General features: G+C 41.4%; 1 protein-coding gene across 1 annotated transcript in view; it reads right to left on the bottom strand.

Moving 5' to 3' along the window:
- The window catches only part of PLAGL1 (PLAG1 like zinc finger 1), a 43,346-nt gene that overhangs the window by 6,400 nt on the left and 17,939 nt on the right, over nt 1-19,007 (bottom strand). The window contains exons 3-5 of the mRNA XM_065732759.1: nt 5,373-5,528; nt 4,212-4,324; nt 1,664-1,813 (exon numbers count right to left, since the gene is read on the bottom strand). Of these exons, the coding sequence (XP_065588831.1) occupies nt 1,664-1,813; nt 4,212-4,324; nt 5,373-5,528 (419 nt within the window). The remainder of the gene's footprint in view (nt 1-1,663; nt 1,814-4,211; nt 4,325-5,372; nt 5,529-19,007) is intronic.

Genomic DNA, 19,007 nt, shown 5'->3' with positions numbered 1-19,007 from the left:
TGCACGTAATCTAGATGGAGAAAAGTACACATAGATTGATATATGTACGCTTTTGTAGCTGTAATTTCGAGTAAAAAAAATCTGCCTTTATTCTAAATTGATATCCTGTCTGTAAAAGCAGTGGAGCCAATACTTCCACTCCCAACTTAACAGATATCATTCAAACTCTCTTGAGACTGTATCTTCATAACCAGCCCTAAGGCAGCCTCACAACGTGACCAGCAGGGTGTGCCTCACTGTAGCAAAAGGCTGTTTTACCTTACTGACCTGGACACAATCTGCAGGATGCCATCGCATCGTAAATGGTATGGGGACTGAGAAGTGAGAAGAACAGGTTAACTCCCCACAGTGCATAGTAAAGGTTCCAAAACACATTGCTCATCCCAAGATACTCTTCATTTTAGTGATGAGAAAAACACAACTCTCCATTAACGCCCATGAAATGAGCAGTTCTAAGTAGCAGTAAGCTGTCTCAATATACTATTTAAATTCTATCAGAAATTTTAAGTCATCAGTTCCGTAACTACAGCTTCCTAGATAAACGTTCACACTTCCCAAATAGAGTATTATTAATCCTAGAAGTTCAACACATATAGTATATATTTAAAATCATATTGACTGAACCAGAATTCATTCTAAACATCGTCACAGATTGGTATACGCTGTTATACATTGATTTTTTTAATTGCTTTACTATTCATCCAAAGACAAACACTGTTATAAAAGGCTTTGAAGATGCAAAGTGTTATCACCATTAACTTGTTCTCACACCATCACTGTATGGCAAATATGACTTGTACTTTCTCATTCTTATGTTACTCACAATGCTATACAGGCAATAGGTTCATAGGTTCATTAGGTTGGAAAGTACCTACAAGATCATCTAGTCCAACCATCCTCCTATCACCATCCCTACCCACTGAACTACTAAATCAAATCCCTTAGCAGTGCTACACAGGGGGGGAAAAGGAACGTTCAACATGAAGACTTCAGTTTCCTAGACACGTAACAGTTAAGTTCTGACTAAAAAAAAAGCCTGACAAAGTGTCTAAAACAAAAGACAATCCTATAGTTCCATGTAATTTACAAATACAGAGTACTGTATTTTCTCTCTTAAGACACACAGTCCAAAATCCCTAGCACCAATTGATCATTCATTTCATGGCAACGTCACAGTACTGTATGTTCTACGGTTAAGTCTTTGAATTTAGTCAGAGTAGAAAATAATACTTATAGAAGCTACTCAGGATCCTCTGATGTGCTCAGAGCACAATCTGTGTCCAATGGTGAGAAAAGAACTTTCTTCCAGCTCGAAGTATTGTCAAAAGTAATGCTGCAGGATAATCTCACCACGTGCCCGTTTTGAACTGGAATGGTAACACCTCACAGAGTTCTCGTTTAAACACTGCCACCACGAACCATTTCTGCATTTCTCTGCTCAGTTTCTTCAATACCCACAGCATATGTACACATTTCCTTTTACTGGAAAACTCCATACACTGCTTGCTTTACTATGGATTAAGTGATATAAAAGGTGGTGTGTACGAAAGCGCCAGTTCTCTGAATATAATCAATCTTTCATCTGTACAAGGGTTGGTCTCTCAGAATCTTTGTCGATAAATTGCCATTTGAATGACAGGTGAAGCAATGTGGGTTTAACTACCTTAACAGTTGTAAAGTAGACTTCTCCACAGTGCTGATAAGCCACAAGGGTCTGTTCTTCTTGGTTCCGGGCTAGCCGGACAAACATCATCCAGTTTCCACAGTCTTCATTGGGAGTGTCCAGAAAGTACTTCCCTCCATCTTTCAGTACCTGAAATAAAGGGGGAGGATGGAAGAAATAACGTGGTAAAAACATAAGTCCTGTTCAGAGATGCATTAGTTTTCTTTAACTTGGAATCAGGACTACTGGTTATTTACCTTACTTGTAATGCTAAATTCTTTGAAATCACATTTGTTTCGAAACAGATCACTCTTAGAGAACACCAAGTGCAATAGAAAGTGAAGAATGAATACCTTCTGAGGCACCCAACTAGTAAAATAGCTGTAAGGCCTTTGTATGTATTTCCAGTTTATATTTCTCATTTTTTATGTTATATGAAGATAGTATTATAAGAACAAGAACTAAGTGCACGCAGGTAAGAAGATAAGCTTTGTGCCTTAATCTACTTCCTGAGAAGCTGATAATCTCAAACTTTAGTGCTGTGTTAATGTTGTTTTGTGTGGAACAAGTTGTGTAACAATTCCAAAGAGACTTCTTAACAGTCATCTCTTTTTCTCTTTAACAATGTAAAATCAAACACAAAGGAACAACTGTGCCAGAAAGATCTCAGTTCTTTTTGCTTTACTTCATTCTTCCTAGATTCTTTTTGAAGAGAATGCCTGTATGAGTAAACACCCCCAACTTCATACAGGACAGTTGCTTTTCCACCACGTACTCTGAAATACAGACATTTGAAGCTGTACAACAAATACCACCACTGCCATGTATCAGTTCTAATAACCATCTAAGCTAACAACTAATTGCAAAACAAGTTTCATTTCCACTGCTTCCCAGGACTATTTTACCCAACTTTGTCATTATTTCCAATGGAAACACTTGCCTGCTGGACAAGTCCCAGTTTGATCACATTCAGAAAGCTGTTTGAGAAATGCCAAGGCAACTACTGGTGTCATGTATGAAATGTGAGCGCCCAATCTCTTCTTGTGAAGAAATAGTTCTTTCATCAATCAGAGCTGTGCTTATCACAGTACACTTGGAAGCAAACTGGGTCTGCTAATAGAGGATAGGGTGCGGTTTACAATGGCTTGGAGGAGAGGAAGGAACTGGGTGCTTAGCTCATCCATGCTTGCAAACTTGCTAGATATATACCTTACCTTTTCTGCATTTATAAGAACTAAAGTGCTGCATAAGGAGAGAAGAAATTTAGTTCTGCAGAAGAACTAATGTTTCTTCTGAGGGAAGAAAACTCAAATGAAGACAGACAGCATGTAATAGGACAGCTGCTGCTGGCCTCTGTCTTGGAGGGTGAGAGGGCCTGATGTTAAATGACAAATCTTGGAAGAACCAAGGCTTATCAGGTAGCCCTGACAGGGGGCTGTGCCGGGAACATAGACGTGCTGTATGGCAGAGACACCTGTGCAGGTGAGATCTGCAATAAGAGGACTATGATCAATCATTGCTCCTAAGGAGCTGATGTGGGAAAAAATGTGCATGAAGATATTATCTATGCTAGGCTGGTCTTGACAGAGGCCATTACATGCGTAAAAAAAAGTAGAATCAATGGTGTAAATGGTCCAGATGAATAGCATGTGCTTATGCAGCAAGGGATAGTAACAGCCCAAAAAAACAACCTGAACAAATAAACTGAATTATTACATTGCCTGTCAAAGTTCATATACAGTCACATCATTAAGGAATGTTTCCTTATTTTTGCACTGTACTTCCTACTAAGCAGGTCTTAGTTCATATTTCTGCCGCTATTGCTAAGCCAGCACACACACTACACCATTTCATTCTGAGTGTCAAGTACAAATTCTCTTGGTTTTATTTCACAGAATCACACAGCATCCCTTGTTGGAAGGGATCCACAAGGACCATTGGGCCCAACCCCTGACTCCACACAGAATCACCCAAAATTCATACTGTCATTGTTCAAATGCTCCTCGAACTCCAGCAGCCTGGGGCTGTGCCCATGGCCTTGGTCTGTGCCATGCCCACCACCCTCTGGTGAAGAACCTTTTCCTCACACCCAACCTAACCCTCCCCTAATGCAGCCCCACGTTGTTCCCTCTGGTACTGCCACTGTCACTAGAGAACGACCTCAGTGCAGCCCCCACTTGTTCTTTGTGAGGAGTTGTAGGTTGCCATGAGGCCTCCCGTCAGCCTTCTTGGCTCCGGGCTGAACAAACTAAGCAAATACAGCCCTTCTAGGGAAGACAGTTCTATCCTGGATACTTTCAGTAGTCATACTCCATGAAAAGTTTATCAAGAACAGTTAGACTAATAGATAAATCACCCCAGAAGTGATAAAACTAGAAAGCAGAAAAGTAAACTCACTTCAGCACACTATGCTGTTCAATCCAATAATATGACTTATATCCATACATAGAGATCAGAAGTACAATTAATTAACTAGATTAGAAAGCCAGCTGCCCATACAAAAAGTTGAAGACGCATACATGGATCTGTTAAGGCACGGGTTTTTTACCTGCAGAACTAGCCTACTCTCATCGTAGCAGGTCAATTTCGTAGACAGCTGACCAACGTAAGGACCAAACTGTGTTCTCTTCTGTATTACTTTCTTTGCAAATACTCCCAGGACTGTAAATAAAAAAGATCAGACTAGTATTAATACAGACATAATGAGCTACTTCTTGTATAGAAACAGTTATCAAAATGGATTTAAGCGCACTAGTGCTAAATGCGTTAATTCTTTTTCAAGATAAATAAACCTGGTAAACCATTCAAAGTGTTAAGAGTCCGAAAAGGATCCAAGTCTTTAAACAGGCTTTGTAAAAATGGAACTTACATTGAATAAAATTCACAGAAGTGCTTAAAATCCACAACAGGACATTAACACACAATGCTCAAATGTGCTGACTGTCTTCAATGTACAAGATGTTATCATAGCACTATGCCTATAGGCATAGTTGAGAGTCCTAGAATCACCAACATTGGAGAAGACCTTCGAGATCATCCAGTCCATCCATCCACCTATCACCACTAATGTTATCTTGCAGTATTAGAGAAAATTATAAAAACACAAAATTAGCTGTCATATTCACCTCGTTACCTCCTACCTATAACCAAGAGCACAGCATAACAGGCATCTTGCTATTCCCTTTCTGGAATGTCATCGAGGTGTAACTAATTTTACAAAGCACACTGAGCTTGTAGTTCACTTTCCCAAGATTGAGCATTCCCACTTTCTATAACATGAGTTGAAGATGCTGCAAAAAGTGATTTAACACCCTGTATTCTTTTGACTTTGCATGGTGGATGAGGGATGTTACTTACCGTTTTGTTTCTCCTTTCATTGAATACACTTCCTTGTTTTTTGCACGGCTTGTGAAAAGGCTTCTACGATTACAAATTCAGCATTCATTGTACTTATAACAATGCAACAGAGCTAACAGCTTCCCATTAAATGTCACACAAGCTCTAGCTGATATCCAAACATCAGTCTATGCACTGAGGGTACTAGTATTCAGTCCTAAATAACAGTAGCTGAATCTGAGGTTTAGTTACACTCAGTTTCATACAGATACTGCCCAAGGACTGTGTCTTAAGTAATCCATGAAAAAAGACTAGTGTTAGTACTACTGGCCTTCTCTTTATGAAGTGTGGGAAAAAGAGCTACAGTACTTACTCTGCTGGTTTCCAGCTCGCAGCTCCAACACTCGCAAAGTAAGGTAATGAGGTAGGGTGAGACGGGCTCGGCTAGGAATAACCCTGTCTTTAGCCCTGATGAGTGGTCCATGGAGTTTGCATTCTCCTATAAGGCTTTTACCGCAATCCTCGCACCCTACAAATACAGAAAAGAGAACCCGTTACTACAAATGCTCTATTCCTCCCCAGTTTGCTCTCCACTACATTTTCTTGCTTGAGAACACGTTTTGGATTATCAGTGTTTTTATTTACAGCACTTTTCTACATTCAGTAGTCAAAAGATTATCTGAAAGCCAAAACTGAAATAAGAAGGCTTGAAATGAGACCTCCAGTTTGTGCACTCTCTTCTGTGTGCACTGGCAGATCTGACCTCCAAAGATTTACACGCAGCTCATTGGCAGATGTTGTCAACAGTGACTATGGAGACTAGCATGGCAGTAAAACTGGAGCTCGCAGTCTGTGCACCTTTATATCAAGGTATATACATTTAAATATAGATGAGCATGGCAAGGTTGCTAGTAATAACCAAGCTAAGTTGCAGAGAACCAAAGAGTCCGAGAAAGATCACTGTGACTTTGCAATCTTGCACAGGCCCTGTTGAGTAAAAGATGAGACCCTTGGTTTACCATGAAAAATGAGTATCATAGGTGTTACAGCCACAACTCAGTTGACAACCACTATAGGCAGCATTCCCAGACTGTGCTGTCTATGGAAAGCCAAGAAGCACGCCACATTTCCCAGGCATAGTTTCACAGTAATCACATTTGCAGAATACATAAGCCATCCAGAGAAGTCACTAATGAGAAAGACATGTCTGCAAATACTGACATTCTCCCAGCACATTAAGGTATTTTTGGTTCAGTGTAGCTCAGGCTGGTTGCCACGGAAACTTGTATGGAGCAGTGACAAAATGTGGCAATGATCCTCTTCACCAGAAGACATCCAAGCACTGGCGTTACACAGAGCGACGGGAAAAACACTGCACAAAACCTTTTTGTTGACAGTAAAAACTAAACCACTGAACCAACAAATCATCCATGACTACCTTGCTTTGTTTTACTTCTGAAAATTCTGCTGAGCAAGTCTATTCAAGTAAGTGACAGTAAGCAATGGAAGAGCAAAACTAGAACAGCCAAGAGAGTTTGAGGGAGACAAGGGAAGCCGTAGCAAAGACTGGGGCAGGTAACACGTCCCTTCACAACTGGCTGGGGCTAGAAGCCAGAGAGAAAAGCATAAGGGCTCAGAGACTTCATCTGGAGAGACATCGAGGACGATCCTTGGGGAAGGACAGTAGTGACACAAATGCAATATTCAGCAAAGCTCCAGAACTTTTCTGATTGTTAACTAAAGTAGGCACTAGACTGAATTACGTGCCTTACGGGTCTAGTCTAGTCCAAAATCTTCCCACATACGCATTCCTACTGAGTTTTCCAGGCTTCCCATCAGCTGAAAATGAGGCGGTAGACCTGTATATTTGTTAAGCTGAAGACACAGGAGTAGTCCATATTCTTCAGTATTTTGGGGATCACATAATAGTTTTCTTTTTTCGTGGCTCACAGGCTGCATGCCTGCACTACAAACAGCTGAAATCCATGATTTATTTATTTATTTATATATTTTTGCTGGAGCTACAGATAAAGAGCATGCCACTCTACAAGCATCACTGAAAATGCACACCAAAAAAGCCCCACGTACAGCTGCAGGACAGATTTTTCTTGTTACAAACTGTTCAATGTCTCTGAAGGTCCTTTACAGCTAGGCTGCAAGAAAAGAAATATTTTCATGGTGGTTTAACTTAATAGGCTTTTAAATAGATTACCAACAATCTATGCCTTCTGAGGGCAACCAAATTGTTAGGGGTCCTCTACTAGCTTCCTGGGCTTACCTAGAATAATAGCGACTTTGTTTCAAGTTGTGCAGCTCCTGCTTGGAGAGTTGTTCTATGCCAACAGCTGAAAAACATTACCAAAAGCAAAAGGGAGACAAAGAGCTGCTGTTAGAGGAAGGATGTATCTAATCGTAAAGTACACGACCTTATCACTCCATGCCATGCCTCTGTGATTCATTGCAGCCCAGCTCCTGAGCAAACCTTGCAGCCCTCCTGGGGCACTGTTGCTGCAGAGGACCTGGGGCAGGCAGCAGGCAGACCAGGAGCAGAAAGCAGGGTAAACAAGTGTGACAGGCCTCCCGTGAACCGGCCTCCAACACCACCACTACTGTTTTGTCAGTTAAACCCCACTGCCACAAAAGCAGCTCATTTCATTTAAAGTTTCCAAGCAGGGTGGCCTGATTGGAAAGGCCTGCCATCAGATACTCACAGAGATAGCGGTGTGACTGCAAAATGAGCTCAACGAAGGGATTTTGGCTGTTTCTCGTGACAGCTGGCTGGTACAGCCCAAGTGACTGATGGTGACATCTCTGCTCCTGACTCAGGTGCTTGCCACCAACCTCCAAGTGCCCTCACAAGCACAGTGGTGACCTCCCAGCGGGCCTCCATTCATGCCGGGGGAGGATTAGGTTTCAAAATAACAGAAATAAAACACTCTCAGACCAGGGAGGTGGTGGAGTCACCAACCCTGGAGGTGTTCAAGGAACATTTAGATGCTGTGCTGAGGGACATGGTTTAGTGAGAGCTATTGGTGATAGGCAGATGGTTGGACAGGATGTAGGTCTTTTCCAACCTTGGTTATCCTACAATTCTCAAATCAAACTTGAAAACAAGTACATGGAGGATGCTCTTTGAAACTGAAAATAATGCTAGCACAAATAAATAGCTGAGAGAAATGTTTCTAGTCAAGACTGGACCTGGCCTGAAGAATGTGACAAAACAGCTTCCAGAGCTGGAAGCATCTCTTAATTAGGACGCTACCCTAAGCTAAATGGCTTTCCCACCTTCTTCAGCTGGCAAGCTGGCACACTGGCAGCTTGGTACCTCTTGATACATGAGCCCATTAAGCACCTTGCTGCGGACTCTGCCCTGGTGTCTCTGCGCAGCATCATGAAACACCCAGACCTACCCAATATCTGCGCTAGGATCGTCTGCATTTTCTGATGTGGGATATGAAGATTGCTAGCTGATCTAGTGGCTAAATTGTAGTTCCAGTCCTTGAATTACATTTACTTCACAGTACTTCTGTACTTCTTCAGTACATACTGACACCTCTGGTACCCTAACTCTGAATGTATACTGCATGCTGAAAATTGCTGGGTGTACCAGAAGCACAAGATTGGGTCTCTGTAAATACGGTACTGCTGAGAGTATCCGTAGCTTTAGGTAATCCCCTGGGAAATGGGGGTCTCTGTGATTTCTTATCCCAAAACTAACATCAAAAAATTGTCATGTTACATTCTTTCTTGGAGATAATTTCAGACCAACTCACAACCCTCAGCGCTTCAATGCTACATTACAGAGCAAGAAATGCATACGTCGTTACAGCTTCACTGTGGCACCAGTTTGAAACACTCAAAGGTATTTCAGGCTCCACTGTAACTTGGCTGCTTAAGTAAAACGTGATTATGTTTTTTCCACAAACATTACAGTGTTTTGAAACAAGAGCATTCTATGAAGGGCACAACACACACCCAGTAGCATTAGCGCCAGGAATGAAATACAATTTTCAGCTTTTTCTTAGGAACATTAGTATACTGTCTGATGCTTTTACAGTCTCCCTGATACAAGATTAATGGATTTCATGTCATGTTTACAAGAATACATGATAATGCACAAGCATGCAAGGAAATAATAAAACTGCCTCCATACCTCTGCTTTGTTGCTCCTCTTATCTACAGGCAACAAAAATAAATGAAACATTCACAGGAACTACAGGCTGTAAAAAGCAGATCATGTCCATCACTCTATCCTCAGAACAACAATGCTAAAGGGTCCCCTACAGGGTATTTGTTCATTCTTCGTCTGTATCACAGAGATCCAAGCAACACTTTTATCTACCTGCAGATAAAACCACACAAGCTAGCAGATCCCATAACCAGCATGATTTCATCCTACTGTGTGCAGCATGGCTGGCTGCTGCCCGGCTGTCAGGAGGCACTGCCAGAAGCCGCAGTGCCCACAAGACACACTTCCACCTGCCAGCTGACCGCAGCAGGCTGACTGCCATACCTGAGCCATTCTCAGTGCGGAGGTGCTTCCCTTGGTCCAGGTGACAGCTCTCCTTGGCCAACACTGCAGACTACAGCCTGGCCCGCTCTCCTGTCCCCCAGGACAACCGCAGGGCCATCAGTCCTGCACGGGGCCGTGCTCCTGCAGGTAGTGGCAGCCAGGCAGGACTCCAGCACGGTTAGCAAACATGGGTTTCCAAAGCAGTGGCCCGATCCCTGGGCAGTGCCACCCCCACAGACTCAAGCCCGGCCTCAGGGGAGAGCTCATTAGCGTGGGCACAGCGCCACGGGCAGCAGTTACACAAAGTCCGGTTGTGGAGATAACAGAGCTATACATAGCTATACTAGGAATGCAATCACTGCCACAAGAGCCCCAACATACCACCAGCTCCTTGGCCAATCAGCTGTAGAGCACAACTTTTAAAAAATCAGTTGCTAATGCATCTTCTCCAGCCTCTGCTCTTAAGTGATGTTACGGTACCTGAATCCTCCTTCAGTGACTTTGAAGACGTCTGCAGTACTTCTTGAATGCACTGTGAGCACAGAGGTGACTCCTTCCTTTCACAAACCACTTCTTGCAAAGATGCGCTGCAAGAAATGACTGTTCTGCTGAGCAGTGCTTGAAGTTTGCTGCGCAGTTTCGCAGCATTAGAATTAGCTCCCGTGCACAGAGGGAACAAAGATCAGTGTACACAGTACTCCAAATCCAAGTCTAATTACAATCATAAGATTTGCATAGCAAACAACAGTAATTTACCCCAAAGTAAAACTGTGTTGCTCCAATACCCTTGCTCTGATTTCACATACAGGGACATCACATAAATATCTTGTCAAAATGTCCTCCCTTAGTGTTAAGTTGCATTTGCAGTATCTGAGTTGTGATTCTTCTTATGTGAAAGTATGTGAGACTTTCCTGCTCTGTGGTTTGTTCTAAAGCATCCATTGCTGGAAAAGCTTGAAAAGCTTGTTCCAGAATATTATTTATTTGGCAAAAATTCAAAGTACTCAATTAGCGAACAATTAATCTCAAGTTATTTCCCCATCACTGTGGGCCACTGCCACACATTTCTTCTGGAAAAAACGTTTATGAAAGAAGTCTTATATGTCCTAAGTTTGATGCACAAAATGCATTCGTTTACAAAGGAGCCGAAGCTCTTGACTGATTAACAGTTCATCCAATTTATCTTAAAGTAGAACTACGGTTACAGTTATCAGAATTCAGAACATAAAACATTTATTCTGATCTCTTTAACTTCTGATATTTTGCCATGCTACGTGACAGACTTTCACTGTTATAAATGCTAGTTAGTCCAGCGTGAAAATAGTTGAACTTCATTTTCTCTTGTTTGCATCTCTTCTATCTCGTACAAGAGCACTTTCTATTAAAAGAGAGCGACCACGGCTCAGCTATGCACAGAAAAAAGAGAGGAGGAGGGGAAAGTCAAGGCTGACCACAGTCAGGGCTCCCTTTGTAATTCTAACTGCTCACCTGAGCAAAGACTGCAAACTTGCATATTCACCCACACGTGAATTTGGATTATTTGGGAAAAATCAGTGGAGGAGCAGTCCTGATCTTGGCAGAGATGAGTGGCACTAGGAGCATGAGTGCCTATTTGGGGCCCCTGCTCTGCTGGGAAGAGAATAATGGGTGGGTGGTTTGCAGACATCCTGGCAATCATCCTTAACATTAAGCACATTTATAGTAACATGACCTCATTCTACTACGATGTAAAACCTAAAAACTGAGTTACTATATTTGGAAATAGACATAAAACAGTACCATGCCTTATTGCCATCCCGTGGTTTCGGTCAGACTGGCAGGTCAGGTCAGTTCCCTGTAACCAGGACCAGTGCTGCAGGTAAGCCCAGCCCTTGGGTGCAAACACATGTTGAGAAGGACATTCTCATCACATCACTTCTATCACCCATGAGAAGGAAACTGGCTTGTATGGACCGCCCACCCGCAGAGTACCCCAGCAGTGGTAACGAGCCCAGGCATCCCCTCCTGCCTCGCCCAGGTACGATCCTGTCCCACACAGCTGTTGTGGTGAAAGCATGCCTTCAGAAGGGACCCAGAGAAGCTTACCTCTTGTCTGACTGTAATGCAAAGCACACGCATATTTTCCCAACTGATGGGAGTTCAAGCATGTAAACTCTTCAGAACTCTAAAACTATTTCTCGAACAAACATATACATGATAACAGCGACTATGATTCATTAGTAGTTCCTAAAAGGGAGTAATCACGATGACAGTCAAGTACTAATGGGAGTAGTAAGGCTTCTGTCTGGTGACTACCCACTGGCACTGTCAGGAAGAACTTAAAGAGCCCCAAAGAATGCCATCCTCCCACCAACTCTGCAAGGCCTTCTGCCATGCTCCTTCCATCTGGCAAATCTTAGGAGCAAAATAATCAGAGAGACTCAAGAAGCCCAGGTGGGTTTAGAAATCCAGAGGAGGGACTGTATGAAGAAGCTTCTGCAGGGAATCAAGAAGGCTGTGCAGCAGGATACCTCTGCCTTGCTGTACCTTACAGCTTTCCCAGCAAGGAGAAGTGAAAGAAGTACCTTCACTGTTTGAATGCCCAAAGGGGCAGTTTCTTACAGAACATTCCCTCAAACTTAAAGAAAAAAAAAAGAAAAGAAAATCCAAACACCAGGGAAAGCATGCAGGGATGTTTATTAAGTTCAGCTTCATGCTGCAGATGAACAACAAGCTCATCACAGTTATTGATAGGTTCGTTTACCTAAAAATGACTTCAGATCAAAGCACTGATTGAAAGCTAAGTTAAAAAAAAAAAAAAAGCCACAATTTTTTTTTCTTCTGGTTATTCCTGAGACTAAGATGTACGTGTCACATTTCTGGTTCACCACAAGGGGTTTTCGTTGCTATCGAAATCCATACACATAATGTACCGTTCAAATGAAGTCACTTCCTGTACTTTACATGTAATAACTTCTAATCAGCACAAATAAAGAGACTTCTTCTCACTGCTGAAGGCTGAACACATTTCAAAAAACTAATCTGAAAAATGCAGTTTGATTTTTCGGGTGGTTTTTCTTTTTTTCCTTCTCTCCTCCCCCTACTGGCTTGGCATGAGGACAAAAAATTAAAACCAGAAACCGTGACGGAGGTTAACAGCAAATTCACAGAAAAAAACTGCTTCTTTTTAAAAATATATTATTATTATTATTTACAAGAAACAGACCCAGTCAGCACAGCCTGCACCACTGAAATGCCCAGCAAAGGCTCCCCAAGGGACAAAGCTCCTGCTGTCCATCTCCCACTACCAGCCAGCCACAGTCATGCTGGCTGGTGCAGGGCAGTCCTCGCTAGCATTGCTCAAACTGCTTCAGTATTGCAGACAGCAGAAAGAAAGCCCGAGCATCCACACAGACACATGCAACCACCAAGGCTCACACTACCTGTGAGCACCCTATGGCTCCTGGGCCCATTCTGGGCCCTTACTCTGTGCCCCCCTGCAGCCCATATTTTTCTGTTCACAGCAGAAACAGCTCTAACTGGACTCAAGCGGGTCTTTTAGGTGGAGATTTTGCTAGACCAGTTGATCTAATTTAGTACCAGATCTTTTAGCAGCTAATGCTACTGTCGTAACTTAGGCATGTTTTCCTGAATGCACATAAATAAATGTCTACACAAATGTATATGTCTGTAAACACACATAGCCATATCAAGAGTGTTAATGTGGCTGACAGTTTTATTCATGGCTGGTCAACACCAAGGTTTCGGTTCTGATAAATGAAGTATAGAGATTCTAATGACTAATGCTTCATCTTAATCAGTTGAAATATTTCCAACACTTGCAACACTCCCTTAAAAGGGAGCCTTAGACTAGGTCTCTCAGTGCAGAAACATGTTGTCAGTAAACTTTTCACTGAACTTGGTTGCTACTGGCCACCAAGGTCAGATATCACTCAGAGGAGAATGACAGACGGTCACAAAACTGGCTCTCCCCAGGAAACCATCCCAAACCGATTCTCGCTCTCACTTTTCTCACGCAACCTTCAACATGGACTTCCAGGAAGTTTCCCAGCAATGATGCCAGAAACTGGAATGTGTCTCTGTATTACTGCAGGTAGACATACTTTGGAGAAGGAAATATGAGCTTAGTGCAGGACATGAAGAAGTCTGGCATGACAGAGAAGCTGTATTCATCCTGCAGCCGCAGAGGCAGGAGTCTTAGGGGCAATTTTAAGTAAATGAAGCAAGCCACTGCTACTGGGAATAAAAGCATGGGACTCAGTTCTGTAGAAAAGAGTTCATATGCTCAGCTCTTCTGATGTGTGAGCAGCCACATTATATAGGAATAAAGCCACATAGGGAATAAAGGAAGTCAATTCGGAGAAGTTAAGATATGGATACTTAGGAGTAACTGTGCTGTTGTTACCTTGGAGGGCCAGACCTGAAAGAATACTCGCAATCTGCCCTATCCAGGAAAACTGAGTGTGAATAAAACTGACAAATCAGTTAACTTTCTCATTCCAAACCTCCTGTGGGCACTTCAATTCACACAAAAGAAAAAAATAAAAAAAGTTAATTTTGCTTTGAGCTCATGAATTCTAAAACCTATGTATATTTAGAACAAAGGAATACAGGCATCTTCTTTTAGAAACATTGCTTTTCTAAATAGAGGGTCATTAACTGCTTACCAGAACTGCTTTAATGCTTACTCTGCATCACCTGGAAAAGGGAAGACACACAGAACAATTTCTGTTAGAGCATATAGTGCCTATCTTGCCAGATTTCCAGAATGCACAGGATGCTCTGACCCCAGCTTCTCTGTGAATAAAATAGGTAGGAGACTCTCATCCTTGGCTTTTATGATCCCATTAAATTATCTTCTTCCTTTAAGACATGGTGTGATTTCTTTAAGAAGAACAGGCATTGGGAAGCTTTTCTCAAAAGGCACAAAATTGTATTTCTATGAAAAGAATATTCACACGTACAAGTGTCCTAGCTGCATTAATTATCTTTATCCTGAGATCTAACAGATACTTATTTTTTCTACCTTAAAGACTTTCAATGGGAACCAAAGGATAATCTCTCATGTCTTGACTGATACTGTACTAAAATTATATCCACCTGTGCTTTATTAACATGCTGATAAAGCAAGGATTAAAAAAAATAGCATCAATGGATTGATAAGCAGTATAGTAGTACGTTTCTGTTATGTAGTGACAGCCTTGAGTCTACTGCTTTGAAATACTGAATTACACAGCACATGATCAGAATTATATCACAGAACTATGCGTAAGTGTTGCAAAAATTTGTGGGTTTAGAAAAGACTACAGAATTTTTTTTCTGCAGAGGAACCACTCTACACTCAGATTATAATGCATATCCAAAAAGCCCTTTTTGTCCTCCTGTTGGCAGACACCTCAGTTTGAGATTAAATAAAGAGATTCTATCTACAGTTGTTCCCGATGAATTTCTAGTTTCAATAAACCATTTCCAGAAGTCACAAAAATAAAAGCAATAGCCTACTAGAATCTAAGCAACAGTCTACTAGAATCAAATTCTGCTAGAATTCTAGTACTATAATCTAAGAAGCAACCTTACCAGGCAAAATTGCAAGCAATTTGGTTTCATACTTTCCTAACTCAAACAGCAAGATCAACAGGTGCTAACGTTCTAAGGGAAAATGCTCCATTCCTCAGATAAGTATGTGTATAACCCTAATATTTAATATCCATATTTACTTGGGGCTGTATATGGTCACATACTCCACAGTGTATTTAGTATACTTTCTTCTATTGGTTGCAATTCAACTATTTTATACACTTTGTGCTTCAACATTGCCCATAGATCACAGCAATATTTGTTTTTCATAAAGATCCCCGGTTTTAGATGAGATGAAGCTACAGCTGTCTTGCCAAAACATTCTCTTGCAGTTCCCTACACATCTCTGGCTAAACATGTCCAGTATGCTAAACATAGGAGATTCTCTGTTGCCTTATCATTTAATTAACAGAACACAAATACTACCTTCTGTGTCACATGTGAATCATCTACTTCTCTTCCTTTATACTCACTAAAAAGCTGTGATCAACTGAGCTTTCCAAGCTATGACTGGCTTTTGTTTACAACATTACAATTATCCAGAAATAAAAACCATCACTGGCCAATATTTTCATAACACATCTAGGTTATGTTAATAAAGCAACCTATAATATGTTTCCTTTCCAACTGAAATGCTGGCTTTAAGTAAGGTTTAGCTCTACATTTTAGTGCCTTCCAATGCCTACCACGTATAAATATACTTCAACGTAAAAAAAAAAACCAAACAGAAACCCTTCTGCTGCATTTGTACAACACCAATGATAATACAACTCACAAACATACGTATCCGCCTGCTTGAAATCAGTGTTCTTAATAATCTTTTCAAAATCATAAATACATCTGCTTTTTTTTGCTTGAAAATTTAAAGGCATAGCCCACAGGCAAAAAAATACTGTTTTTCTACAGTTAGTATACACGTTTTTATCCTCAGGATTACAAAGTATTTATTCTGAAGAAAGTCTGTTTGCATATGGAACCTCAGTGCCTACAAAAAACAAACAAACAAACAAACAAAAAAAACCAGACAAGATATCTGCTGTGGAGAAGAGCAAAATGAGACAAAACTTGTATGATCGCTAGCTCAAAGTCACTCAAGGAAAAAATGCCATACTGAGGAACACAAATCCTCCAAAGCACTTCTACTGAAATCATGGGATTACTCAAAAGTTTTCATACAACTGCAAAAACAGAAATACTTTGGATCAGGTTTGCAACACACACACACACACAAAGTAATTCCTACTTCTCTGCAAGAACAAGACAGCACAATAACTACTACTCCACTGGGAGCTTGCCCTTACACTTGAAGCACATAAATGGCAAGATGATATTACTTAACTATTTTCCTGCATTCAGAACATGCCATCACCTGAAAGCTGTAGCTACACAAGCTCAGAAACTTTTGAGCTCAGAAACTTTTCAGTCACCGCAGAAACTAATATACAAACTCTGGTGATTTGTTCTCCTGTTTTCAGTAGGAAATTTACATATGAATTACACACCAAATTCCTTTGGTCAGATAAACTGTACTTGCATAGAGAAAACACCACTTCCCTGTTATCCTTCTCTTGCTATTCTTTGTTGTCATAAGACAAAAAACTCCACCTCAGCAAGTATAAAGATTGATCAATTTCTTGTATTTGAGTTTACTCAAAGAAACAGAGGTTTGGGAATAAACACTTACAGTTCAAGAGACTTAAGGATCCCAGATTTTCTGCCAGACAGAGCCTCTGGTTACTCAGCTGCCATGTGCAAAAGCGTTAACACAGTGATCTGTACTGGTTAAAAAATCATCTAACACATTCTATGTGATCCTCAAAGACAGCGTGGTATCTAATAGCCTACATAAAAGACTGATGTTAAGAGCCTGACAAACAGCAAGAAACAGATGCCAAGTTATTTCCTAATACTATTCACATTCATTAATCATAGTTAATCAAAGAATAAGTGAACACATACAGAAGCTAAAAACAGCCCAAGACTAAGGTGTTTCCCATGGCAGAATACAATGCAAACATTGTTTTTGCACTCAAGAATACAAATGCAAACATTTCATAATCATTCTATGCGTAGGAATTCAAAACAAACCTTACCTTATTTTAAATTGCACTTTTATTAAGAACTCACACTATACTAGTGCAAGGTGGCAGGAAACATGCCATCCTCCTTCAGCAAAGTTTTCCAAATGCCCCTGCGTTCAACTAAGTCTAGCTCTGTTCTGTTTTGTTTTCACAAGAGGACCCATTCAGCACCATGTGCTCCTTTTCAGCTGTCACTAAACAGAGGGAGCGAATTCCCCAGAGCTTCACAAAGCTAGTTAGGCATAGCCATTCATTTCTTCAGGAAAACAGGGCATTGATTTCAGCAAATTCCCAGGGAGCAGCTACAACAAAGGGATCAAAGACCCACCTCCTTTCCTGCACGGCTCTCAGAGGAGCAGCGACAGGTTTCCTGAAGACGGGGCTGGAGTCCCAGCGACCACCGCGTGCTTCATTCACACTCATCGCCTTCTTACACTCCCAGGACAGCCCCAGTGCCAACCGTGACAAACCCCTACATTCAGGCAGCATAATGTACTGCACGCTAGTTCATCCAAGGATAAAAAGGAAAACAAGCTCCAAGGGAAGTCGCTGCTTCCCTGGCTGGTCAAGCCTCAATAGCTGCAGACATTTTATAAACTGTCCTCTTTTTTGCCCTTAGCTTCTCCATCTAAAACGGAGAAACACAGCTATCTCCAATTCATCGTAATGAAACTTCACTGGGATTCTGGCTTTTCTGTATTACTTCCACGGGCTTGAGGACACAGCTACTGGAATTTGAAGTCTGGCCTCAGAAGCCCTTGCATTGTGTAGCCATGACATTTTCTTTGTGTAATTTGCCCCAGACTGGAGCATTTTCTTCCTAGGAATCTAAGGAGGTTTGTTCTGGTTTAGTTAGATATTGTATTTTTAATTACATATGTATTCTTTGTTAATGTGACCTGGAACAAGATTGTTAATCCTAGGCTTTGACCTTGTATTGAGCCATGCATTAGTGACAGATGATGCTGTGGTTAATCTTAGGGTTGGGGTATTAAGGCTTCATGGCTACTGCTACCAGCAGTGCCACAGAGTGCTTCCTGGTGCTGACACCACTTGGCACATGGTCCACATGACTAAACACCTTTACTCATCTTCAACCAGCACACTGTCAAGCCATACTGTTAATACTTCCAGAATGGCAAATTCAGCTGCTTCTCTGGGAAGCCTAATTGATCCCATTACAAAGAGTTTTTTCTTATATTCAAAGGCATTTCTCCAGGAGCACATCGCAGCCACTGACCCTTGCCCCGTTGTGACACATCCTTGGTGGAGAGAGGGCTTCCACTTTCTTCTTCATAACCACCACTTTTGTACTGAAAGGCAATGACCAGCTCCTCCTGAGCCTTATCTCCTCCAGGCTAAGAGCAACCAACACCATCAACCTCCCCTCACATAAGTTCCTTAACTTAGTGATCATTAGGGAAAGCCTGAGAGATGCTGAGACCGAGTTCAAGAGTGAAAAAGGAAACTGCTGAAGTGTAGATTAGCTAAAACAGATGAAGAAGCCCAAATGACTGAGCACAGTCAAGGAGTCTGAAGTGATTCACATCACAACTAATGTGCTCTCACTCTGCCCTCTCCTTTTTTGTTTTTGTTCTTTTAAACACTGCACTCCTGACAGCAGCTCTGCCTGTTGTGTATGAAACAGTCACCCATACTACATTCCTTATGAATCTTTCAGAGTTCTTTCTGTATCTAAACAGAACTCAAGTATGATGCACCAACTGCCAGTTGAAGATAAAGTTCAAAAATATCACTTTCTTAAATAGCTTGAAGTAAATATATCACCTCTACAAATAGCTGTTACTTGTGAGTCAGCTGCTACTGCTTTTCTATT

The sequence above is a fragment of the Cyrtonyx montezumae genome, unplaced genomic scaffold (assembly GCF_038088225.1).
Source record: "Cyrtonyx montezumae isolate F1298 unplaced genomic scaffold, pur_monq_1.0 scaffold_0, whole genome shotgun sequence".
In the NCBI taxonomy this organism is placed as follows: Eukaryota; Metazoa; Chordata; class Aves; order Galliformes; family Odontophoridae; genus Cyrtonyx; species Cyrtonyx montezumae.
The sequence above is the reverse complement of the archived record's forward strand: the minus strand, read 5'-3'. Positions and strand labels throughout refer to the sequence as shown.